This window comes from Lolium rigidum, chromosome 2 (genome assembly GCF_022539505.1).
Source record: "Lolium rigidum isolate FL_2022 chromosome 2, APGP_CSIRO_Lrig_0.1, whole genome shotgun sequence".
Taxonomy (NCBI): domain Eukaryota; kingdom Viridiplantae; phylum Streptophyta; class Magnoliopsida; order Poales; family Poaceae; genus Lolium; species Lolium rigidum.
The window spans coordinates 240,588,754-240,615,951 of record NC_061509.1 but is presented as its reverse complement, the minus strand read 5'-3'; the positions used below and the strand labels follow the sequence as shown (position 1 = coordinate 240,615,951).

The window sequence follows — 27,198 nt, the reverse complement described above, 5'->3', positions numbered from 1 at the left end:
TGGGTGTGCCCTCGAATGTTCTTTCTTAGCAGCGAACATACGGAAATCAACACAACTAGTTTCTATTTTTAAAATATTTATATTTGTGTCCACCATGGTACAAACTATGTATTAGTTTGTGTAAACCATGTTCCAAACTATGTATTAGTTTATGTAAAATAATTTTCCAATTTGTAATATTTGGAAGTATGTTGAAATGAAAAAGAGAAAGAAAAAAATGCATCGGGCCGCTGGAGCCAACTCCAGACGCAAACGGACACGCAGACGAAAACGGTCATTTCAGCCTCCGCTGCGCGACGCAAACAGACACGCGCGGACACTAAAATGCGTCGCGCTGCTGGAGATACCCTAAACAAACGGAAAAAGTCTATTTTAAACCTCGAATTTGTAGTCGTTCGGCAATCTGAACCCTGAACTTCAAATCCCTGTCGTTTGTACCCTGAACTATATAATCCCGGTTTAAATCAAACCTTATAGCTGTTTGGCAGACTGGGAAAAGAGTGATCCCGGCCGGAAATGTCTGCTGTCTCACTGACTAGATGGGTCCACATGTCATATTCATCTCTATTCCTACCAATCTCCCCCAAATCCAAAAGAAAAAAGAACACGCAGTCCACACGGATCCACCTGCTGCATGGGGAGGGGCAGGGGGCCAACGTTCGACGATGGCCGGAGCAGGGCGTTGATCCCGTCGTCTACGGCCGGAGCTCGCAGTCCACCGCTTTTGCTTCATTAGGCTTGGCAGGCTACTGCGTCGCAGCTGCTCGCACGGGAATGAGGGTGTGGTGCCGCCAGTGTTGCTCGCCAACCGTCGCCGCTGCTCGGGCTCGGGAACGAGGGCGCCGCTCCCCCGGTGCTGCTCGCCAACCGCCTCCGCTGCTCGGGCTCGGCAACGAGGGCGCCGCTCCGCGTTTCTGCCTGCCGACCGCCGCCGCTGCTCCGCGTCCTGGCCCCCACGTGCTCCCGCTCCTGGAGTTCCGCCACGCCAGCGCAACCCTCTCCACGCTCATTTTTTTAGCGAGAGGGCATCAGCGTTCGAAGTTGCCTGCTGTGTGGCGACGCCAAGGATCTGAGTTGCATCCCCTTACAGATTTTTTCTTGAGCAGAAATCCCCTTACAGATTAAGCGGAAGAAGATTCCCCTAAAAAAATGAGGAATAAGATAAATATGACATGTGGGCCGATTTTGTCAGTGGGAGTAGCCGTTTATAATTATAATTTTATTTTCCGAAAAGCAGGTCCAAGGTTTGATTTAGACCGGGATTGTATAATTCAGGGTACAAACGACAGGGATTTGAAATTCAGGGTTCATATCGCCAAACCACTACAAATTTAGGGTTTGAAATAGACTTTTTCCTAAACAAAACCTACCCAACCCAGTCGCCGGTGAGATGCGTCGCCGCCGTGCCAGGATTATTTTACGAACCGTTGGAACGGCAGGCAGGCCGGCAGACAGACCCGACAGGACATCGATCCCTCCATGTGAGGAGTAGGGATGGGAGGTTTTTGAACCAGGAAATCGGGGAAGAAGGGGCCCCAGGCTGCGAAACCTCCAAGGCATTGAATGGCAAGGAGCCACGTCCGTCGTGGGGCGTGACCACCGGCGTGTGGACAGAGCAAAGGGCCGTCGCGTCGCTGCGTATCGTCGACGCACATGGAGTGCCGCCATGGGCAAAGGATTCGGGGCGCGTCGGGTACCCTACCGTGAGCAGGGGGCGGAACGTGCGAGTGTCCGGCGAGCCGACTGACCGACGCCGCGGGAGGAGGCTTTGCGGCCTGCATTGCAGGAGCTGGGAGGGCCCTCGCCGCGTCGCCGGTCAGGTCAGTGGTCACCTACAACAACTACAAGGCTACAAATCCTATGCTACCCACCTTGGCGAGCTTGGCATGCCTGGTACCGGTGGGTAGAGTGAATGCTACGACTGTGGGCATGTGACCCTAACGTGTCACGCACAATACGTTACTGCCATCCTCTCTCTCTTGTAATATTTTTTGCATGGAACTGACTGGCGTTATTCTCGGCTGTGACAGTAAATCGAACAAACTAAAGCAAACTCGCAGGCCTAGCCCAGCAACAGATCGATCAAAATGTTACAAAGCCCAGCCTAACAAACTTTGACGGCCTTATCCCCAAGGTCCGACCATTTATAAGGCCCAGATTGCCCACTTCAAAATGTCAGCCCACCCAAGCCACCCAGCATGGAACTCGTGCAACCATTGCAAGTTACTTTTTCATTTTTTGTACGAAAAGAGGAAAAAATGCCATATATCAAAAGTCAACCAAAACCCTTACACGGCATCTTTGGATGGAATGGGCAAAATTATACATAAATCTCGATTGGAACCGACGCCGCATTTCTTTCTCCTACACTTGTTGACACCACGCCGCTCGATCCTCCCTCTCGAGCTCTGAACCACGTCGGAGCTAAGGAAATGCTGCTGACGCGGCAACCGGAAAGTCCTTGGCCAGAGAGCCAAAGGACACGGGGTGACGGTGATACGAAAATGTATCGCTACCTCGAAGAAGAAAGCGCCAAAGAGGGGTGGGCGACTACCCTAGGTATGGCCAGGCTGACCTAGTGAGACATGACCTCGCTAACCCCGCAACAAAGCCAAAGTTGGCCAGAGTAAGTCATCGAACCGAGACACAAGGAATAACTACATCAGCGGCACCGACGAGATTGCTGCCATCGAGGTGGACAAACAATTGGGGGAAACCTTGTTCTTAATCCGCGCAACATCGCCATCTCTACCATGGTGCCATCGCCGACTGGCCAAAACCTTACCTTCAGAGACCTAACTATATTGCCGTGCCACATGTCTGGGTCCGCACCCCTCATGTCGCCGACGCGGTAGGCGCATGAGGGGGGTGGGGGGGGGGGGGGGGGGGTGGGGGCATCGGTTTGCCGGCTGTGAATGAAGGAGCCAAGATGGATCCTCCATTCTACTTTGGGAGGATCTCTTGAATGACAAGACTGTAGCTGAATCCTTCCTTTACTTAGCTTCCTTTGCCAAAGTCTCTCGGATATCAAGCTAAACAAGAAATGCCTCTTTCTGAGGACGCAGTCATAGAATTCCATGATTTTGAGCAGCTTCCTAAAGATCATAATCAATCAGATTAAAAGGATGTTTGGACTTTTCCATGGGGCAGCAAGTTCATAGTTGGTAGACCATACGATTTCATTAAAAAATGGTACTGATCCACATCCTGCTTTCAACTAGCTATGGAACACTCGAGCCATGGTGCACAGTAAAAACTTTTTCTTGCCAGATTATAGTTGTGCCATGTGCACCGATCAACTTTAGAGACCAGGGATCATCTATTAGAGCATCTTCAACAAACGCTGTAAAAGGGACGCGTGGTAAAAAAAAACCGCCGGTTTAGCGCGCGCGGGCGGCCGCGCGAAACCCCAGCGGACGAGGGAAAAAGGCGCACGCGAATTTTTTTGCCGCGCCCGCGCTTTTGCGCCATCCCGTGCGGGAAAGTTGGCGCGCGGCAGTAATGCGACGGCGCGCACACCAACCGCCTGAACATTCCGCGTGTCCGCGCCTCCGTCTCTCCCTCTCCCTCTCTCCACCGCTCTGCCTCCCGCGCCGACGCTCCGCATCCGACTCCGGCAAGATGCCTCCGTGCCGGCGCTCCGCCTCCGGCTACCGCGGCATCCACGCGCGGCCGAGCGGCCGCTTCGACGCGGAGATCCGCTCCGGCGAGGAGCGTATCCGCCTCGGAACGTTCGACACCGCGCACGAGGCGGCGCGGGCCTACGACACCGTCGCCTGGCGCCTCGGCCGCCCGCGCCGGCAAATGAACTTCAACGACGTTTGGACGCGCGAGCAGGCGGAGATGCTCGCGCCGCCATCGCCGACCGTCACGACCGAGCAGCGGCGGCCCGCTCGCGAGCTCGAGCAGCGCTTGCGCGTCGCGGAGCAGGACGAGCGCCTCCACCTCGAGTGGGCGCGCGCGTTCCTAGAGGACGTCGCCGCCATGGAAGCTTTCTACGCTCAGATGAAAGAGGCGAAGGCGAAGACGACAGCGAAGAAGAAGGCCGACCGCGAGAAGCGCCGCGCTGAGTCGACCGCGAGGAAGGCCGAGAGGGCGGAGAAGGCAGCGCGGAGGGCGAGGAGGGCGGAGGAGAAGAAGAGAGGCGCCGGACCGTCCACGAACATGCCCACCTCTTCCTCCTCCTTCGAGTGGACGACCACTCCGGTCTCCGACCCGACTCCGGCTAGCGGATCGTCGGATTACGACTGGGAGGACTCGGAGTAGATTAGTTTAGTTTAATTTAAATAAAATGTGTGTGTTTGTCGAATTTCTAATATATTTCGTAATTTTCAGTTAAATTTTCGTAATTTATTTGATTCGTTTTGAACCATATACAATCAAACTAGCCGTTCGCGTGGCCGCGCGCGCTGTATTTTGCCGCATCCGCCGGAGGGCCAATTTGCGCTGCATTTTGGCGCGTTCGACGGGGCAAAGTTCTGGCAAACGCGCGCCAACCGTTTTAAGCGTCAGTTGGAGATGCTCTTATTTCATTGCCCTTTTGCTCAACTTTACTGGCGGTACCTTTGCCCCAGTTTCTTGGCTCAACCCTACAATGGCCTTGACAGTGCGATAGCTATGAAGGAGGCCATCGGCAAGCATTTTTTTTGGAATTTATTTTGTTAGGTGCTTTGGCAATATGTAAAACTAGAAATGCTTACATATTCAATAGCAAGCAGCGAATTTTTTATCACTGCAGAGCAATTTTCAAGAAGGATGTATATGCTGAAAAATAGAGCAACAAGGAATGCATATGCAGATTTTGCTGTTCTGGTTGACAGCTTCATCTAGATGCATTGCTTTCCTTAGTTCTAGCTCTAATTAGTTGCTCTTCTTTTCTTTTCCTCTCCTCATATGTACAAAACTCGTGCATACTGAATTTTGTAAAACAATCCAAAATACAAATACATGCAATAGAATACTACTGCTTTTCTCTAAAAAATGGAGACATGGGCTGCTTTTTGCACAAGAGGCGGCGCCTGCAACCATCGTAAGTTCTTTCAAAATAAACCATACGGGGTCACTGTACAAGAGGGGGAAATTCCTCAAATAAAAAATAACTGAACATGTCATTTACAGGCTACACCATAAACATGCGGGCTAATGATATATGCAGATGACAGGCGCACCGCATGCAGGCTCAAGCTTGAGAACCCAGCTTCCTCAATATTTTCAGCTGTTTTCCTTGTGAGGTGGCACCCGTCAGCGACAAACTGCTGAACAGGATCAAGGGCACTTTGCACGAACTGGAGGAAGGAACCATCTACCAACGGACAAAATGAGCAGGGGGTCACGAAGTGCACAGTGATACACATCTTCAACATAGGATAACCAGTAACCATTAGCTATCAAAGGTTATGTTAAAAGCTGGAGATACCTGGTGCGGCAACATGCTCAATGAATAGGTAGAGACCACCTGGCTTTAGGACTCTCTTTATTTCTGCAGAAGTTAATGCCCATAGTTGTTCAACAAGAAAAGTGTGTTGTCCGAGTAAGGAGGAAAGACAAGAAGGATGAGACGAATATCTTAAACCATGTTGAGATGTCTTCCAATATAAGGTGGAAAAGAAAGAAAAGATGCAGATGACAACACAAGTACGACTTCAGTTAACACTTAACACAAAAGAAAGAGTTACACATAAGAAAAACTTAGGTATCAAGCCAATAACTTCTACTCAGGTGTTTCGAGTGGAAGCAGATCACATCATAGGGAAAAAAGACAGGTGTTATGCATAAAAAACAGAGAACGTGTTTGGCAATACTTGGGAAGGGGAATTGGAATTTAATGGTGGGAGTTTACCAGGAGATTAGACATGGGCATTTGATTTTAATTGCCATTCCTTCGTTTGGTTTGTGATGGGAAGTCATAGCAGGGAGTTGGTCACGACATGCGCTGGGCTTGCGAATAAAAGGCTGCCTTTGATATCGGGACGTTAGCAAGTTTTATTGGAACCAACAAACAAAACGTTTCGTTTGGCCAATTCCCTTTCCCCACGTTAATTACCTGGTCTCACCAGGGAAGAGAAACATGGGAGTTGGGCCTCTCAATTCCCTTTCCTCATCCCTGATTAATTCCCATACCCCTCAACCATACAAGAGATTTGTTGTCCCCCGTCACGTTAATTCCCATTCCCTAAGATTAAATCCCCCCAACCAAACATGTTGAGAAGGCAAGTGTGATCTTTATTCGAAATGGAGGGAGTGCCCCCCAGCGTCTGCAAGGCAAGTCTGACCTGCAGTATTTATTTATATGGACAGCAACAACTGTAATGCCAATACAACACACATCATATTTCAGTTAAGCAAAGGGTACCCTAAGGGAAAGGTAATGACTTCACTAGACAGGAATGATGACATAAAAAGATAGTCAATTTACCGTTGAATTACTTTTTGCTACTCATTCCCTGGATCTCTGGTTGGCCTATCTGGGTGACTCAACACTACGGACAACATGGTTTCCAAGGCTTGGTTCTCAGACGAAGGCTTTGATCTCTGCCCAGCAGTGGACTCGATCCATCATTTAACTCTTCAATGCAAATATTTTCTAGCTGGCTGTGGGACAAGCTTGACCTAACGGAGCAAGCAGCTGCTTCTAGCACAATTGCTGAAACTTGCAGAGCAGGCCAGTGGCAACGCAAACTCTGAAACTTGGTTCATCTGCTTCGTGGCTTGCTTGCTGGGACTTTGGAAGCTAAGGAACAACATGGTTTTGAACAAGTTACAACACGCTCACAACTGATCAGAGCTATCACGGAGGATCTAACGGTTTGGTCATGTAGATCAACCAGAAACAAAGACAGCATATTGCAATGGGTCATGGTTTTGCTAGCATAGGTTTTTGTTTTCTCCCCCCAATTCCCTGTCTGGGTTGCAGATTCCGCATCCTCTCTCTCTAGTCTCCGGACTCTTGTAAGTTGTAACCATAAGGTAGAGGTCTCCTCTACCTTCTTTAATGCTCAAAACAAAAACTTTTTATAGAAGTTGGCCACAACACAACTGTGGAAACTCAACTTTTTGATAGAAGTTGGCCACAACACAACTGTGGAGCACATTAGCCCTAGATCGAGCATTTTATCCAGTTACTTTTTTCTTTGCCGTTCCCTAGAGGCGGTGGCCAAGGCCCAAGGATACCTTCAGCGGGCACAGATGAGGATTCTGTAGTCTGTACTAGGCTTTGTGCCGATTAGTGTGCTCTCTTCGGCAGTTCGCTTCTTATTTTCAGTTGCTTATATTAGCTATCCTCGTGTTTCGTATTTTGATATATCTTGTAGCTTTGGCAGGGTTTTCATAAAACTTTTGTAATAATCCTTTGGCATGTAGCAACACAGAGGTCCAGTACTTTTGTGCCAAAAAAGATAAATATATTCTTTATTTATGTTTAAATATTGTATTGCATCAGTAGAGGAAAACTCAGTTACCACTTTAACCTTACATAAAGATATTTCGATTACTGAAATTAATGTTTTTGTCGGTTGGATGATGATATGGTGGTACAGAGAATTTGTCCTTTTGGCGCTTTCTTAGCCTATATGAATGCCTTAAGAATGTATCGATCCAAAGTTAACATATGACATAAGTTTCGAAATCACTGTTGCAAAGATGAGCAGTTATTACCTCTCAGTGCCATATTTGTGTCCTTCACTGAACACATCACTAGTGTGCCAATAACTGCATCCATTGAATTGTCCTCCACTGGCAAAGCTTCGCCGACCTAAGCAGAAGCAAGCATAAAAACACAGTTCTCATCCTGACAGAAAACATAGTATAGACACACAGTCCACAACTACAAGGCACCATATGTCCGTACCCCTCTTCTGAAAGTGAAGTTTGATGATGGAAGTCCTGTGGAAATTGCTGCTGATCTAGAATAATCCTCCATGTACCTGTTAGGATCCACCCCAATTACTCTTACCCCATCAGCACTTGCGTAGTACTTTAAGTTGGGGCCCCTTCCAACACCAAGCTCTAGAATGTTCTTCCCCTCAGCAGACAATTGCGAAAAGAGGTTCAATTTATACTCCGCAATCTGCAAGCTTCACCAAGTAAAATGTTTAGTGAGATAACAGCACGTTGTAAATATCACACCTCTGCTCCTGAACAGATACAATTAGAGATTTTACAGGATAGCATATTACTGATCAACTAATGATCATGAACATTAACAAGTTACAGCAACAGCACTCTTCAATTGCTCATTTACATTTCTTCTTGGTCTGGACCACAGAAACAAAGACTGAAAGCTACAGTGAAGAGGGGCAAGCTTACTTATCCTGCTGGCCACTGAAGTGTTTCACACGAGACAGGGCTGGGGTCCCATGATTCTCAGGATCACCAGCGATGGAGATGAGGTTGGATGAAAAAAAGAATTGCTGTATTTTTTTGAAGAATACAAAACCAAAGGTTGTATGTCATTTCATTATGGTTAGAAAGGAGTTGAGTATACTCCTCCCGTCTACCTGCTAAAACATCCCGTTACCCTCCACAGCGAGATGTCATCGATAGTCAGCTGGAACTACTTGCAGTAACACGGAACTATGCCGATCAGAAGTTCTAGCATTTTGCTCCAGCCAGATATAGCGTAATCCTGCAATTGCCACAACGGGGTGCTATGCTCTGATTGCTTTCTTCAAGCAGGGCCATATAACCTTTTTCTCTATAAAAAATGAGGTTCAGTCCTTCTCCTCCTTATGCATCTGCTAGGAATTAAGGTCCACCAGTCTCCGACAGTATCATTGATGGAGGGGACGAGACCGGAGAACCCCATCATCCGCCACAGTCTGAACCACAATAAACGAGTGAAGGGACACTGAACCATGAGCTGATCTCTTGTTTCCGGGCACTGATCATAGAGGGACATAGCGGCGACCTGGGCAGACCACGGCGTTCCAAGAATTTATGTATGTTGGTTGAGTTGAAGCTGTTTATCTGGATTCCAGTTATTCTATGCTCAAGTGGTTTCACTAATTCAGTTTTGTTGGCTGTTTTGGCGACAGGATGAACAAAACCTTGTAACAGGTTGTCGAGCTAGATGTTTTGTATTATGCTTTGTGGTTCTATGTTGCTGTATGGTAGTGGTTTATTCATATGATCGTTGGCAGAGGCGTGGTTATGGAGAATGATGATGTTTCTGGACGAGGGACAAAACACTGTTTTCAAGATATGATAGGATTCACAAGTTCAGATTTTTTACGGTGAACAGCAGGAGCTGTGCTTATGCATTAAAGAGGGAACCAAATTTACATGAAGCTGGCTCAAAAGAGCAGCGGCACCAGAAAAGAAAAACTCAACACTTAACACTTGTCACCAACTCACCACAGGCCAAGGACTCCCAGAGTACACACCAAGTTCAGTTATCATATTGTGCAGTCAGATATGAAACTGAAATTGGGTATGATCCCGTTGAATTAACATAGAGCGAAACTATATGTACCTCGGCTTCATATGACGCCATGCCTTTGTCCAATGCCGTCGCGTAAAGCTTCTCGTACCAGCCCGGCCTAGCTGGGTGCACCCGCTCAAGCATGACCTGCACAAAGCCAAAGCAAGCAAGTAAGCAACTGATGAGAAGTTCTGGAAGCCATCAAATCGACTTTGCAGATGGTGACGCGACTGAGCTGCGTTGCTATGGAGCTCACGTCGGGGTCGATGGGTGGGGCGGCGAGGCACGGAGGATTGGCGAGATGGAGGAGGCCAGCGGCAGAGGATGCACCGAGGAGGTGGCGCCGGCCACAGCGGCAGCGTCGAAGGAGAGCTACAAGGGTGCCTCTGCGGCGGGGTCTGGGTTTAGGATGGGAGCGGCGGCCGGAGACGGCGACCGCCGGGAGCGCGACGAGGCACCGCATGGCGGAGATATTTGGGAATAGGAGCGAGGAGTACGTAAACCGATCCCGAAGGCGTAAACTAGTATGCACCGTTTCATTACCGGCACCACTAAAGCCCATATAAATTTAGGCCCAGCCCAGTAACCTCTGTAAAGCCTATCTCCCGAGTCTCGACAATATCCTGTGGGCTTTAGCGATGCGTGCACAGTTCCTCATAGCTGGTCCCTCAAAGAAAAGAAGTGCAGCGATAGGGGCATTGGCCATTGTAGCGTCTACAGTTCTTTTCTTTTTTGATCAAATTGTAGCGCCTACAGTTTTGTAGTTTACTCTAACACGAATGATGTTTTGAAAAACAATGACATAACTGATCTTCAAAAAAAAAAAAGAGACTAGCTGATCAACAAAGGCAGGTCTACCTCTGAATTCTGTTCTCCGAAAAAACATAGCAGTGTCCACATAGTTTAAAATAGAGGGCTATTTCATTTGGCCGCGATATTGTCGGAGGCTATGAAAGGCTATAGCCGTACTATAGCGGGCTATTTAACGTTTTTTTCAAAAATTAATATTTTAATCATATCTTAGTTTTTTTTAGATAAAAGGCACTAGTGTCCGACTTTAAATTAATAAAGCCCCGCAAGGTTCGAAACATAGTTATTACATGCTGCGGCATACAGCTTAGCCAAAGTAGAAAGAGCACGGGAACACAACGGGGTCGGCCTCCCCTAACAGACCGAGAACCCGGAAACGACTAGATAAAGACAGACACCCGACACCAGCTTCAAGATTCAAGCTTCAAGGATCCGATGGCACAAGTTGGGCATGGATGCTTCTTAGTTCCGCGATCAGCCATCTAAGCCAGGGACGGTCCACTGGTTTTGCCACGCCGAGCCAATGCTGCAGGAACAACATAGTTTTAAAAGTAACGTCAGCTGGGTGTCGAATAATTTTAGACTCCATAGTGAGCTTGTTTCTAATCAACCATAAAGCCCATGATTGTGCTATGAACAGGCACCAAATCGTCCGCCTAGCTCTACCAGCAAAATTGGAGATAATCGCAAAGAATTGAGGGAAGGAGGCTGGGCACCAGCTACACCCCAGAATCTCCCTTATGACACTCCAGGCGAACCTCGCCAAAGAGCATCCAAAGAAGATATGGTCGGCAGTCTCCACCTCTCCGCAAAGGGCGCACTTTCCGTTACCCGGGCCGTCTGGACATGATGTTGGAGCTAGAGGGAAGGCGATCGAGAACCAGCTGCCAGGAGAAGATGCGGATCTTTAGCGGAATCTTAGCGGCCCAAACATCCTTGAAATGAGCAATCGTCGCCCCGCGTGACAACCGAGCATACATGGATTTCACCGAGTATTTTCCATTCCCCTCCAGGAGCCACGATACCGTATCCCGGCCCTGAGAGAGAGTGGTTGACTCAATCACAGCAAGAAGCTCGCCATGGTCGCCAGTCAGGTCGAAAGGCAGCTGTCTTCGGAAGCGCATCGGCTCCACTCTGGAGCACACCTGTGCTACGGACCCCATCTGATCCAGGGCGATACTGAACAGGCCTGGGAACTGTCTAATCATATCTTAGTAAAAAAGAGGAAACTATGACTCAAACACGATTCTTTTTTTTTGTTGAGAAAACTCAAACACGATTCGTGATACAACTTATTTAACTATTCAAGTCAAACAATTATTCAATTATTCAACTCACAAGTTTTATCTAATCATATGGAACGCAAATTTAAAAAAACAAGAAATTACAAAGAAAAGAGAAACAGAATTTAAAATACAGGAGATTTAGTGGATAAATTAGAGGCTAATAAGGGGCTAAATAGGGCTATAGCCGGCTTAGTAGTTTTTTTTCTTGATATAGCTGCAGCGATAGGTCTTCCAAAAGACTATAAATAGTTATTTAAAACATTGAGCATCCATCTGCAGCGCTAGGGAACTCTCAGCAGAGGTGCCATATATGTTGGTACTCCCTCGATTCTGAAAAATAGTTGATCGACTTTTTTCTATATATGAATGTATCTATAACTAAACTGTGTCTATACATCTTCGTATCTAGATAAAGTAGACCGATTTTTTTAGGGATGGACGGAGTACTACATTTGTCCCGTGAATTTTAATTTCAAACCACGTCGATATTGCTCCTCATGTTCTGTTTTAATGCATGGTAATGCGCCACAGTCGATCTTGCCAGAGTTTAGAGAGGCTAATGCAGTGAGTGCAAACCTTCATCATTTGCACTCATAAGAATTGTTCAGGTGCCGATCGAGTGCATTAGCATGCTTGCCTGTTCTATTCATGAAAATAAAATTATGTTTGACTGATTCTTGGGAAACAAATAAGACAAGCTGATCAACAAAGGCAGGTCGACCTCTGAATTCTGTTCTCTAAAGACAATAGCAGCGTCCATCTGCAGCATCAGAAAACTCTCAGCTAGCACGTTCGTCGCGTGATTTTTCTAGTCAAGCAACACCAATCTTGCTCTATCCCCGCAACAATCTTCATGTTGTGCTTTGTTGAATGTTAATGCAACAATGCAAAAACGGTCGATCTTGCCATAGTTCAGAGAGGACAATGCAGTCACTGCAACTGCAAAGCTTCAGCGTTTGCGCTCATAGTTGTTCAGGTGCTGATCGAGTGCAGTAGCATTATTTTTGCCTGAGGTTTGCCTGTTCTGTTGATGAAAACAAAATTATTTTTGCATGTCCTGGAATCTCAGCTGTTGGCCTCTGCAGACCGCTGCTGCCCCATCATCTTTCTTGTACTGTTTCATCAAAACTGACAGCGTGGACAGGGGAAAAGGCGTTGGCCGAGAGCGGAGACAGAGGCAACAGGAGATGCAGAAGTAGATACATGGTTCGGCCGCGTAGGCTGTCTTTCGCCGGGCAGGATGTGATACGTGTCGGGATCGCAACAGGCCAAGAGCACGGTACCACGGCCATCTTCAAGCAAAAAAGATTCAAGCATCTCCATGTGATAACCTTCTTCCCTCTGCTCGGATGCTTCTCTCCACTGGAGAGACGTCGTTTCGCCGCTGCCAAGAGCAAAAGTTGGTCGCGTACCCGAGCCCTGGAGCTAGGTAAGAAGTTCTTTGGATACTCACTCAGTTTCTTACCGGCACAAGCGTACGCACAGCTCTCAGAGTCACGTTTTACCATAGTTGTAGCAGTACTGCTTCTGCGTCTCTCACCGATCAGGAGCACACTCCAATCATGCTGCCGAGGAAGACTCCCGATCGCGTTGTTCTGTAATGTACCTCGTGCTGGAAATCAGAAAGCAATGTAAATTCTTCAAACCACTCTTCTGCCAAGGGCCAAAGCTACGGCAATCTCAAATCTCTTATTCGGGGTCTGTTCAGTTCCAGAACGAGGGGATGGAATTGAATGGTTTCGTGCCCATGTTCGGTTGGATAAAAATGAGGAACGAAATGGTTCCGTTTTGTTCGGTTGAGACCAAAAACGTGAAATGTAACGGTACAATTTTGGTTCAGCTCACCTCTTCCATTGATATGGTGCACAAATCATACTTTACTAGCCACCGCCTAGCCCGCCTTACAGCCGGCTCGCATGTCCTGCCCCGCCCTCACCGTCGGCTTGCGCGCCAACCACCACCGCCACTCCTTCCCGACCCCTCCTCCGCCTCGACCGCCTGCTCCCTTCCCCTAGCTTTGAGGCCCTCTTCCTACCGGTGAGCAGCAGCGCACGAGAGAACGGCGGCGCAGGAAGGAGAGAATAGAGATAGGGTTCGCTCGGGGTGCGTATCGAGAAAAGTTTTTTTCTTTTCTATTCGCTGCGGTCATGGTTGACCATGCTTTCTTCCATATTCGACCGATTCTGTCAAACGAGTGCGTTCCACATCTTAGAAGCGTTATGGGAAACTACTTAGTTTCATTCCTTCTATCCGACCAAACACAGGACGGGTGCTAGGTGCAAACCATCCCATTCCATTCCACCTAATTCTAGAACCAAACACACCCTGAAGAACCGGACTCTATTTCTTCGTGTAAAGTCGAAAACTCCAGTGAGGAAACACGCATACTTCAGCCACGGTTCGAAATGCATTCATGGTAAATTCCCTTCGGATTCCAGAACTATTTCACTCGAATTCTGGCTGGCACTGCGGTTCACATGCGCGCGCGTACCTGAATCTGAAAAGCAAGCGGCCTAGGCGCTGTAGGCAACGGTGCATGCCTGACGAGAAACGCTAGCAGCTGCCTCCTAGCAAGACCTGTCGACGCTCCAGTACGTGTGTCAAATCCATACAGGCCAGGGCCTCTCCGTGTCGCGCCCCTGTCCCGATCCAAGGACGCATCTCTTCTCTTCTCTGCCCCGATCACCAAAGGCTCTCCCACTTCACAGAAGAACCACAGGCCGAGCTTATTTATAGGCGCTGAACCCCATACGCACGGATCCAAGTAAACACATGCAGATCGAACATCGGTCCGCGTTTTATCCTCTACTCCTCGCATTGCCCAGCGGGCGGTCGTCTTCCTCCTCGGCCTCCCACCCCTGGTATCTAGATGGCCGTGACCTGGGGGTACTGATCGAAGAAATCATCACAGGTCTTGCATGTGGGAATGAGGTGTTTGATCTTTTCGTGTAGCCAAGGATGACTTGCCGGCCGGCGTGTGCCGATGGGTCTCCAATCGAGGCCGGCAAGTTGCTCTCTGGCTACATGATTGCCTCGTTTCCTCATGCGAGGCCTCGGATGGTACGGTGAGGTTTAGCCGGGCACCATTGTCAAGAGATCGATCTGAAGGCCAGCCGGGCCGGGGAGTTTGGTTTTGTTCTTCGTCCAAAGGTCAGGTATAATGCAGTCGGTACGTATCATTCACATTAGACTGATTACTCTAGGCTTTTGATACAGGTGAGCATGCTGCATGCATAAGCTGGGGACGACCTATGTGTGCACTCGAGCAGACAACATACGGTGTTACTGCCACGCAGAACATTGGAGTTCGTTCTTTGCAGGTCTGTCATGTAGATGCAATAGTATTCTCTCGTCCTCGCGCTGCCCAAAAGAGAATAAAGCCTAGGCGCGCGCCGGAGAAACAAGTTTCTGAGGACTGTTTGATCTCATAACAACTTGCGATCACAATTATATACTCCATTCCCAAAGTTCCCAATTATGTAGGAGTACTGCGTTTGAGGAGTACATATCTTTGTTGAAAGTCAAATATCTTTCAGTTTAACCTAGTCTAAGTTAAAATTTGTATACTATTGTGCTCTTGGCCTCTAACAAAAAGTCACACCTCACTTATGTTAATAGTCTAGTGCAACATGTATAATTTTCACTGCAGGAAAAACAGGGCTGTTGTGCAGGCTATCTTTGCCGTGTGCGCCCGCACGGCAAATACTTCTTTGCCATGAGCACTGAGAAAACGCACGGCAAAGACACTGGCCACGGCAAAGATAGAAACAAGCACATGACAAAGAAACGATTCACGGCAACGACAAAAGAGAGCACACGACAAAGAAAGTTGCACGACAAAGGCTCTGGGCATTGCCGTGCCACGCCCTTTGCCATGCGCCCACCTGGGACGCACGGCAACGCCGCCTTTGCCGTGCGTTTTGCCTTTGCCGTGCGCCATATAGCATTTTTCTTTGTTTTTTCCTTTCTATTTTATTTCATCTAACACTTATATATTTTTTAATTAGTTTTACTTTTTGATGATTATTTGTTAGTGTTACTTAAGACAACGTGTATATACCCATACTATTTGCAATACAAAATTACTCTCCATCTTCATCCCCTCACATACAAAATTAGGATTTCGGAGCAATCCGTGCTTCGGAAAATCTGCTAAGTGTTATCGCCCAAATGTGAAGAAGGTCACACCGGGGAGACACTTTTGTACCATTACACCTTTCACCACACTTTCACACATACCATAGGTCCACATAAACATTTGGTGGGATTCCGGTCCTCCGGCGATCGTTCTCCCCTTATACCCCCAAAAACAATGGTATGTGTGCCCCGACGAGTCTACCCCCTAGATTTCTCCGTGCGAGGTTCCACCAATGTACTTTTTCATTGTTTTAGTTTTGTTTAGGACATATACATATGGAAAACCAAGCTTGGGACTGATGACCCACAAGTATAGGGGGTGTATCGCAGTATCTTCGATAAGTAAGAATGTCGATCCCAACGAGGAGCAGAAGGTGTTGACAAGCAGTTCGATGAAGGATTCACTGTAAATGCTCACAGACAAGTGTTCAGGGGGTTTTGATGTAACAGATGAATAAAGTACGAGTAAATAAAGTGCAAGAGTAACAATTGCAGCGAGTGGCCCAATCCTTTTTAGCACAAAGGACAAGCCGGTTTGTTTACTTATAATGACCAAATGTTCTCGAGGACACACGGGATTTTAGTCTAGTGCTTTCGCTACATACGGCTAATTAATCTTCATTGTTTTGATAAGTGTTGTGTGGGTGAACCTATGCTAATGTACCGCCCTTCCTAGGACTAATACATACTTGTGATTATACCCCTTGCAAGCATCCGCAACTACAAGAAAGTAATTAAGATAAATCTAACCACAGCCTTAAACTCTGAGATCCTGCGATCCCTCCTGCATCGATATACCAACGGGGGCTGAGGTTTCTGTCACTCCGGCAACCCCGCAATTGGCAAACGAGTACAAGATGCATTCCCCTAGGCCCATAAAGGTGAAGTGTCGTGTAGTCGACGTTCACACGACACCACTAGAAGAATAACACCACAACTTAAATATCATAACATTGAATACTACTCAACCATACTTCACTACTAACATTTAGACTTCACCCATGTCCTCAAGAACTAAATGAACTACTCACGAGACATCATATGGATCATGATCAGAGGTGATATGATAATGAATAACAATCTGAACATAAACCTTGGTTCAACGGTTTCACTCAATAGCATAAATAACAAGTAGAAATCAACACCGGGAGAGTTTCCCCTATCAAACAATCAAGCTCAAACCCAAATTGCTACAGCGGTGACGAGGTGCAGCGGTGGAGATGGCGGTGATGATGATGAAGATGATGGCGAAGGTGATGGAGATGATGTCCAGCTTGATGGAGGTGACGATGGCGTCGATTTCCCCCTCCGGGAGGGAATTTCCCCGGCGGATTCCTGCCCGCCGGAGAGCTCTTTTCTCTCTGGTGTTCTCCGCCCCGCGAGGCGGGCTGTGACTCTTCGCGACGTACCCCTTCGGCTTAGGTTTTCGGGACGAAGGAGTACGCGAAGAAAAGGAGGCGAGAGGGGCTGTGGGCCCCCCTCCTCATAGGGCGGCGCGGCCGGGCCTTGGGCCGCGCCGGCCGTGGGGTGGGCCCACCTCGGGTCCCCTCTTCTCCCCTTCCGGCTCCCTTCGTCATCTGGAAAAATAGGAGTTTTCGTGTAATTCCCGTCAATTGTTGATCTTCCGAAATATTGCGTTCTGACGATGCATTTTCCAGCAGAATCCTGGCTCCGGTGCGCGATCCTCCAATAATCATGAAACATGCAAAATAGATGAAATAACATAAGTATTATCTCCATATATGGAATATATCAATGAATAACAGCAAGTTATGATATAAAATAGTGATGCAAATTGGACGTATCAGGGACCCTTTGGCACATGGTAGCCTCTGGCATACCCGCAGCTAGCCATTATCACATGAGTTGCCTTGATCTACTGGTTAGGGTTAGGTTTAGGGTTATGATTTAGGGTTATGGTTAGGGTTAGGATTTAGGTTTAGGGTTAGGGTTTAGGATTTAGGGTTTTGCAGCTCCCGTGTCAGCAGCTGCAGTTGCATTACTCGAAGCCTCCCCTGTTAGGGGAGCTATTTTTGCACCATTACACATTCCACGACACTTTCACATATAGCATACGTCCACATGCAAGATTTGGTGGGGTTCCGGTGCTCCAGCTGTCATTCTCCCCCTCCTCCCCCCAAAACAGCGGTATGTGTGCCCAGGCGGGTCCAACCCCTAGATTTCTCTGCGCGAGGTTCCACCAATGTACTTTTTCATTTTTTTAGGTTTGTTTGGGATATATACACATGGAAATCCAAGCTTGGGACCCTTTGGCACATGGTAGCCTCCAGTTATATATACACCCGCATCCATTATCACATGAGCCACCCTTCTCGGTAACTTGTTCTTGAAGACAATCTTCAAAAGTGGGCACATATACCAAGCTTCCCATCAAATTCTGGTGGTAAGCAGATATCATCCATCGCGTTGTCTTCAACAAGGTAGTCCACATGCGCTGACGACACTTAGGCACATTATTCTAAGAAGAACTGCCTTGATCTACTCGTTAGGGTTAGGGTTTAGGGTTAGGGTTTGGATTTAGGGTTAGGGTTAGGGTTTAGGGTTAGGTTAAGGATTTAGGGTTAGAGTTAGGGTTAGGGTTAGGGTTTAGGATTTAAGGTGTTGCACCTCCCATGTCAGCACGTGTAGTTAATGGTTTAGGGTCTAGGGGTTTAGGACTCGAAGCCTCCCAAGTTTACGATTTAGGGTTTAGGAGAGCTACTTTTGCACCATTACACCTTCCACCACACTTTCACACATATCATAGGTCCACATGCAAGATTTCGTGGGATTCCGGTGCTCCGACGGTCGGTCTCCCCTCCCCCCCCCCAAAACAGCGGTATGTGTGCCCCAACGAGTCTACCCCCCTAGATTTTGTCCGTGCGAGGTTCCACCAATGTACTTTTTCATTGTTTTAGGTTTGTTTGGGACATATACACATGGAAATCCAAGCTTGGGACCCTTTGGCACATGGTAGCCTCCGGCATACCCGCACCAAGCAATTATCACATGAGCTGCCTTGATCTAGTGGTTAGGATTAGGTTTAGGGTTAGGGTTAGGATTTAGGGTTAGGGTTAGGGTTTAGGGTTAGGGTTAGGATTTAGGGTTAGGGTTAGGTTTAGGGTTTAGGGTTAGGGTTTAGGATTTAGGGTTTTGCAGGTCGCGTGTGAGGAGTTGTAGTTGCATTACTTGAAGGCTCCCCAGTTTAGGGTTTAGGGATTAGGGTTAGGTAATCTCCACCTCTATAATTTTTAAAAAACATGATAAGCACATTATTAAATAATACTCATGTTGAGAAAATAGGTAATTCAATTTTAAATAAAATTAAATGTTCATGACAATTAAAATGGTAAAAGGTAAAAAAATGTAACTTTGTCGTGCACCAGCGCACGGCAAAGAGCCTTTGCGCACGACAAAGATGCTAGGGCGCACGGCAAAGCCTTGCCGCACGGCAAAGGGTCTTTGCGCACGGCAAAGACCCGCACATAACCCTAAACATGGCCCGATCAGACCAGGTGTTTCTCGCCAGATCGAACACACACGCGCCCGCGCCCACCCTCTCCTCCTCCCACGCGTCGAGCACCGCCGCCTTCCTGCTCCACACACGCAGTCGCCTCCTCCTCCTCCTCCTCCCGCCGCCGCCTCCCGCCACCAGCCACGCACACGCCACTGCCACCACCCACGCTGCTGCTGCCTCCCCTGTCCCCCGGCCCGCGCCGCATCGCTGCCGAACCACCACCACCGGGGCCGCCCTGCCCCAGCCTCCTGCAGCCCATGCCCCTGCCTCCCGTGCCCCTGCACAAGAAGGTTAGTGATGATAGGATAGTGTAGTATAAATTAGTGTAGTATAATAGGATTTTAATGTAGTATAAATTAGAAATAGGATTTTGGTTTAGTATAAATTAGAAAAAGGATTTTAGTTTAGTGTAAGATTTTAGTGTAGTTTAAACTAGAAATAGGATTTTAGTTTTGAAAAAGGTGTTTAGGAGTCGGATATGTTACAAGTAGGCACATATAGCAAAAATAAGATAATGTGCTGCAAGGAAATTTAAAGTAAAAATGGTCAAATGAATTATTTTTTTGCACTTTAATTCTTTATGGTGGAGTAATATTGTTATACCACTATTGTAAAAAATTCTTCTTCACTTGCATGAGCATTTTATTTTCTCGTTATGCAGGCGATGCTTCGAGGTGGACACGGGGGGCGGCGTCGCGGGGGTGTTTGACGGGGCGTCTCAGATCTTCTTTGGCGATTATCTCAGATGGTCGTTGGTCTTCTTTGCCGACACGATCAAGCTTCGAGGGTGACAATCCATTCGCCTCTCTTGTACCTAGGTTTTTTTGTGTCTAGATCACCAAGTCTATCGCGATACCTAGGCGTATCTTCCAGACCGTAAGGGTTACACAGATAAATATGCGTTAGTGGTCTCGCATATTATGAACCGTAACTCTTACGACATTTATTGGGACAGCCGGCGGATGCGTAGTCGAGGTAGAGCAGGGAGAGAACGTACTCAATCTACGGATCCGGCGGCTGCTAGGAGCCCACCTAGTAGAGTTTCAGGTGGCACGCATAAAAAATAAAAAATGATGCATTTATTTCCTATTTGATATAAATGCTATGTTTGTCTGTTTTGGTGCCGATTAGAGGATGGATAATCATGGCTGGATGTACGATGGAAGAATCAGTCAGTGGAACTATACTGATGAATGGGGAGAAAAGACCGAACAGTTTGTGGATAGGGCGTTTGCCATCCCTAGCAGACCTAGAATAGTTTGGTTCCCTTGTAGTAAGTGCGCTAACCAATACCACATCACAAGGAAACTATGAGTAATCACTGCTCAAGTTTGGGTTCACACCATCCTACAAGACTTGGACTTTCCATGGAGAAAAGGCAAAGAAACGTGCTAGGAAGGAGGTGCGATAGATTCAACCTAGGGGAGAATATGACACTGGGTTTGATAGGTGCTTAGAAAACTTGGCTAATGGTAATGTGCCTGAAAGCCCTCATGTAGAGGTGGAGACACCTCAGGATGCGGAGACATGTGAGGACACGGAGGAAAACACAAAGGAGTATTATGGGCTCTGTTTGCTTCGCAGAAACCCCTACATGAAAATACAGAGGCTACCCAACTAGATGCCATCGCTCGCCTTATGGCCTTTAAGTGCCACATGAACTTGTGCAGAGATGGGTTCGATGAACTTCTTGTCGTTGTTGGCAGCATTCTGCCGAAAGGGCACCTCTTGCCGCAAAACTTCTACTATTCGACCAAATTGCTCACTGACCTTAAGATGTCATCTCACCAGATACACACTTGTCCAGAGGGATGCATGCTATTCAGAGAGGAGCATGCTGACACAAATTATTGCATCAGATGCAATTCTCTAGGTACTTTGAGGTAGACCGCAATGGTGATGGTCAGAAGAGGCAGACCACGATTGCCAAGAATATCCTCCGCTTTCTTCCAGTCCTACCTAGGATCCAGCGGCTCTTCATGACCGAGGATACTGCCCAGCAGATGAGGTGGGCCATAGAAGGAAACAGATACACCGGCAAGATGATACATCAGTCGGATGGTAGTTGATGACCCACAAGTATAGGGGGTGTATCGTAGTACTTTCGATAAATAAGAGTGTCGAACCCAACGAGGAGCAGAAGGTGTTGACAAGCAGTTTCGATGAAGGATTCACTGTAAATGCTCACGGACAAGTATTCGGGGGTTTTGATATAGCAGATGAAATAAGTACAAGTAAGTAAAGTGCGAGAGAAATAATTGCAGCGAGTGGCCCAATCCTTTTTAGCACAAAGGACAAGCCGGTTTGTTTACGTATAATGACCAAACGTTCTTGAGGACACACGGGAATTTAGTTTAGTGCTTTCGCTTCATATAGCTGATTAATCTTCATTGTTTTGATAAGTGTTGTGTGGGTGAACCTATGCTAATGTACCGCCCTTCCTAGGACTAATACATACTTGTGATTATACCCCTTGCAAGCATCCGCAACTAAAAGAAAGTAATTAAGATAAATCTAACCACAACCTTAAACTCTGAGATACTGCTATCCCTCCTGCACCGATATACCAACGGGGGTTTAGGTTTCTGTCACTCCGGCAACCCCGCAATTGGCAAACGAATACAAGATGCATTCCCCTAGGCCCATAAATGGTGAAGTGTCATGTAGTGTCGACGTTCACACGACACCACTAGAAGAATAACACCACAACTTAAATATCACAACATTGAATACTAACCAACATAATTCACTACTAACATTTAGACTTCACCCATGTCCTCAAGAACTAAACGAACTACTGTTATCACCAGAATTTGACCGAGTCAGAGGTGGGCCGCGATCAAGATGGACTTGAAGATATATACAGGGAAGAAATACGTGAATCGGCCTTTTATACCAAGTTGGGCTTAATTGCCTGTGTATCTGTAACATATTAGATCGCATCTTAGTTTAGAAGTTAGAATCTTACTCGTGCACGGTTTGGTGCACGCCCACATTAGAAAGTCCGCTTGACTATAAATATGTATCTAGGGTTTATGGAATAAACAACAACCAACGTTCAACCACAAACAAATCTCGGCGCATCGCCAACTCCTTCGTCTCGAGGGTTTCTACCGGTAAGCATCATGCTGCCTAGATCGCATCTTGCGATCTAGGCAGCACAAGCCTGCCCCGTTGTTCATGCGTTGCTCGTATCGAAGCCTTTTTGATGGCGAGCAACGTAGTTATCTTAGACATGTTAGGGTTAGCATTGTTCTTCATATTACATGCTTTCGTAGTGCAACCCTTGCATGTCTAGCCGCCCTTACACCTATCTTAGGTGTAGGGCGGCACCCCGCTTGATCATAGTTTAGTAGATCTGATCCGTTACGGTTGCTCCTTGTTCATCAAGGATTAGTTTAACATCCGCAATAGTTAGGCCTTACAAAGGGTTGGAGGATCCAACGGCGTGTAGGGTGGCGTTTGCTAGCCCTAGAAAGGATGTTCCGGGGATCAACCTCATGTTGGTTTTTAGGCCCCTGTCTAGGATCGGCTTACGGTCACCGTGCGCGAGCGCGAGGCCCAATCGTGAGTAGGATGATCCGATTATGCGGTGAAAACCCTAAATCGTCGTAGATCTAATCAGCTTTATCTTGATCAAGCAGGACCACCATATATTCGGACACCCCGTCCGGATCATGGGTGGATCGGCTCCTTGAGCCGATTCACAGGATAACCTGAGAGCCGATCGAGGCTCGTATTTAACGTTTACGTGTGTGCCCTCGCAGAAACTAAGCGAGGCATCATCCACACCTTCCCGACCAGGTATAGGTCAGGTGGCACGCCCTTGTGATAAACATCGGCGCGTGCGACCAGGAGGCTTTGCGGGCCGTCGCTCTGAGGGACTGGGGCCAGCCGCAGCCCTAGTTGTTCCCGGCTCTACCGTGTTGCCCGTCTCTGCCCGCCAGGGGGTTTCTGACGTCAACACATTCTGGCATGCCCGGTGGGACACCCTTCAACATCCACCACATCGCCATCTACATCCGAGATGGCGGAAGGCACTCCGGTCAAGTACGAGGATCTGCCTGATGAGCTCAGGAAGAAACATGACGAAATCAAGGCAGTCCTCGAAGCCGAACTCATCGGCTCTTTCCACAGAACCCGCTCCCAGGGCCAACCAGGACACTTGTTCAGCATCAACATGGTAGGACTTGGGTACCGCTCTAGTAAGGGTAGTGATGAGGGCAGCTGCTCTCATAGCAAGAATGGAGAAGGAGCCGACCCACGCGACCGGCTCCGACACTGCCACCAAGTCCTGGTGATGATCAAGATGGAGGCCGATTCTAGCGATCGGACCGTGTTATCCGCGCCGCCCGCTCTCCCGCATTTGGCGTCGACCTCACAGGGGACGGAAAGCTGGGGTATGGGTTCACCTCGGCTGATGAGCTGGAGGAAGTCGACATCGGCCATGGGGACAAGCCGCGACCAACTTTTATCAGCAAGAAGTTGGATCCACAGCTCAGGAGCCAGATGATTGCTCTGCTGAAGGAATACCCAGATTGCTTCGCATGGGACTATACAGAGATGCCTGGGTTAGACAGAAGCATCATCGAACATCGGCTCCCTCTTAAGAAAGGATTTCGGCCGTTCCAGCAACGAGCACGTCAGATGAGAGCAGAAATTCTGGAGGAGGTCAAGAAAGAAATCGAGAAGATGTTGGCCGCCGGGTTCATCGGGCCATGCGGGTATGCTGAGTGGATCTCCGATGATCGTGCCCGTAGAGAAGAAGGATGGCCGATGGCGTGTGGCCATCGATTTCGGAGATCTCAACAGAGCCACCCCCAAGGACGAATATCCGATGCCCGTGGCGAGACACCGATCAATGCAAGCTGCTGGCCACAAGGTGTTGAGCTTCATGGATGGCAACGCCGGCTACAATCAAATCTTCATGGCTCCAGAAGACATACACAAGACCGCATTCAGAGTACCAGGGGCGGTAGGCTTGTTTGAATATGTAGTAATGACCTTTGGATTGAAGAATGCTCGGTGCAACGTACCAACGAGCTATGAACTATATATTTCACGATTTGATCGGTAAGTTGGTGGAAATCTATATCGACGACGTCGTAGTCAAATATGTTTCCATGGAGGGACACTTGGATGATTTACGGCGCGTCCTAGACCGAACTCGGAAGTTCGGACTGAGAATGAACCCGAAGAAGTGTGCCTTCGGTGTGACGGCTGGTCGGTTCCTAGGTTTCCTGGTTCATGAACGGGGAATCGAAATCGGCTCGAAGAGTCAAGAGGCGGTGCGCACCATGCAGCCGCCCACCACGAAGAAGGAGCTCCGGCGTCTAATTGGCAAGATCAATTTTGTCCGACGGTTCATCTCCAATCTGTCGGGACGAATCGAGCCATTTATGGCGCCGGTGAAGACCAAGTCCGACGACGAATTTCACCGGGGGCGGAACAGCAGCAGGCGTTCGATGAAATTAAAAGGTATCCGACGACGCCGCCTGTGCTAGTTCCGCCCCGGCAAGACAAGCCGTTCTACATCTACCTATCGATGGCCGACACGTCCATCGCCTCGGTGGTGGTGCAACTCCACGAGGGCGTCGAAAGGGTCGTTTTCTACCTCAGCGAGAAGGATGTTGGACGCGGAGACAAGGTATCCCGAGGTCGAGAACCGTGCCTCTGCTCGTTCTTTACCTGCACCAAGCTGCATCACATCCTTCTGATGGCAGAGATCTTCGTCATATGCAAGTCGGATGTCGTCAAGCACATGCTGTCGGCCCCTGTGTTGAAAGGCCGACTGGGTAAGTGGATGTTTGCGCTGTCAGAATTCGATCTCCGGTACCAGCCTGCGAAGCGATCAAAGGGCAAGCGTTGGCCGATCTCATAGCCGAGCGAATCAGTACCAATATAGCAGCACTATCCATACGTGCATGGGCTATGTTCTTCGATGGATCGGCTTGCGACGAGGGTTGTGGCATCGGTATTCTGCTCGTGTCGCCTCGGGCGCAGTACTCTTTCTCCATCGGATTATCTACCCCTTGCACTAACAATGTGGCGAGTATGAGGCGATACGTAAGGGGATGGAATTGCTATTAGAAGCCGGGGCGAAGCGAGAGAGCTTTTTGGAGACTCTAAGTTGGTGATTAACCAGCTCACGGATGAATACAAGTGCGAAAGTGAATTGCTTTTCCCATATTGGATGGAATGCCGTGAGTTGATGACACGGCTTCGGTACATCAACTTTAATTGGGTCCCAAGAGCCCAAAACACCGAGGCCAACAATCTCGCACAAATGGCGTCGAGCTATATAGATACCCCTGAAGGGTCGGAGGTCCAGGTACAATTCCCGGAGCAGGATGATTGGAGAGCCGAAATCTTCAATTACTTAAAAGATTCGGCTCGGGGGCACCCAAACGGATAAGATACAAAGCCATGAAGTATGTCCTCATAGGAGACGATATGTTCTACGGGACGTTGGAAGGGTTACTACTCAAGTGCCCGGGACCAACCGAGTCTAATCGGCTCTTACATGAGGTGCACGAAGGCGCCCGTGGAACTCATCGATCGGCTCACAAGATGAAGTGGCTAATCGAGCGCTCGGGGTTTTATTGGCCCACCATGCTTGAAGACTGCTTCAATTATTACAAGGGGTGCCAAGCATGCCAGATGTTTGGGAAGATTCAGATGGTACCAGCATCAGCGATGAACCCTATCATCAAGCCTTGGCCGTTCCGAGGGTGGGGCATGGACATGATCTGCAAAATCCATCCGGCGTTGAGTAAAAAACATGAATGGATTTTGGCCATCACAGATTACTTCACCAAGTGGGTGGAAGCCGTCCCTATGAAGAAGGTGAAATCAGAAGATGTGATCAAGTTTGTGAAAGAACACGTGATTCATAGGTTCGGGATTCCCCAAACTATCACGACCGATGGAGGTTCGGTCTTTGTTTCTAAAGAATTCGGGAAATTCTGCGATGACATGGGGATTAAACCGATCCGATCATCTCCGTACTATGCTCAGGCTAATGGGCAAGCTGAAGCGTCCAATCGGAGCTTAATCAAGCTGATCAAGAGAAAGATTGACGAGAACCCTAGGGATTGGCATGAGAAGTTATCAGAAGCATTGTGGGCCTACCGCATGTCGTGCCATGGAGCTATAAAGACTTCGCCATGCCAGCTTGTCTATGGACAGGAAGCCGTATTACCTTGGGAAATTACGGCTGGATCAAGACGTGTCACGTTCCAGAATGATCTGACAGCGGAAGAATACGCAGCTTTGATGAGTGACACTATTGAGGACGCAACGAACCGAGGCTTTGGTCATTGGAGAAGATTAAGGAGAACAAAGCCGGGGTAGCGCGTGCCTACAATAAAAAGGTTAGACCAAAGGAGTTTCAAGTTGGCGATCTAGTATGGGAAGGCTGTGTTGCCGTTAGGAACCGGGGACAAGGCATATGGCAAGTGGTCTCCTAATTGGCACGGACCGTACAAGGTCGTCCGGGCCTTGAAGGGTAATGCATACATGTTGGAAGAGTTAGACGGGCAGAAGTTCCCAGTAGCCGTCAATGGTCAACACCTCAAGAAGTATTTCCCAAGCATGTGGGATGATGGGCAGTAAGGTATGGAGGCCGATTTTAAATCGGCCAGTAAAAAAAAAATCAAAATCACAGCCGATGAGCAGACATCGACTTCAGAATATAAAAGCCGATGCATGGCGATCGACTCAAGAGGAATAACTGTTAAGAGCAGGAAGTGGACCACGAAGAGAGACTATGATGGGAGAACTCCTCAATGGAGTGGTTCAATAGTTCGATGGCTCGGATCTTCTCTCCAAGAACAATGCTGAGAACAGCAGGGACGTGCAAACCAGGGTAAAGAAGGAGCTGATCTGACCTGCAAGGCGCGAGAAGTAGATTGAAGAAGCTCGGGGGGCAGCTCACCCTGAAGGTTCTCTGCTTTGGGGCTACGTCATGATTTGAGGCTAATATCGGCACATGTGGCTGATTCGCCTTGATTAAGGCTCGGGGGGCAGCC

At 48.2% G+C, this 27,198-nt stretch overlaps 1 protein-coding gene across 1 annotated transcript; it reads right to left on the bottom strand.

The window, feature by feature from the left end:
- Positions 1–4,896: 4,896 nt before the first annotated feature.
- On the bottom strand, positions 4,897–9,889 carry LOC124693173 (putative methyltransferase-like protein 7A). The gene is made up of 6 exons (XM_047226639.1): positions 9,675–9,889; positions 9,470–9,565; positions 7,847–8,065; positions 7,654–7,750; positions 5,417–5,479; positions 4,897–5,302 (listed from the first exon to the last, which is right to left on the bottom strand). Exons 1-6 carry the CDS (start codon positions 9,879–9,881, stop codon positions 5,109–5,111), a joined length of 876 nt encoding a protein of 291 aa, XP_047082595.1. The 5' UTR covers positions 9,882–9,889; the 3' UTR covers positions 4,897–5,108.
- Between the last annotated feature and the right edge of the window lie 17,309 nt (positions 9,890–27,198).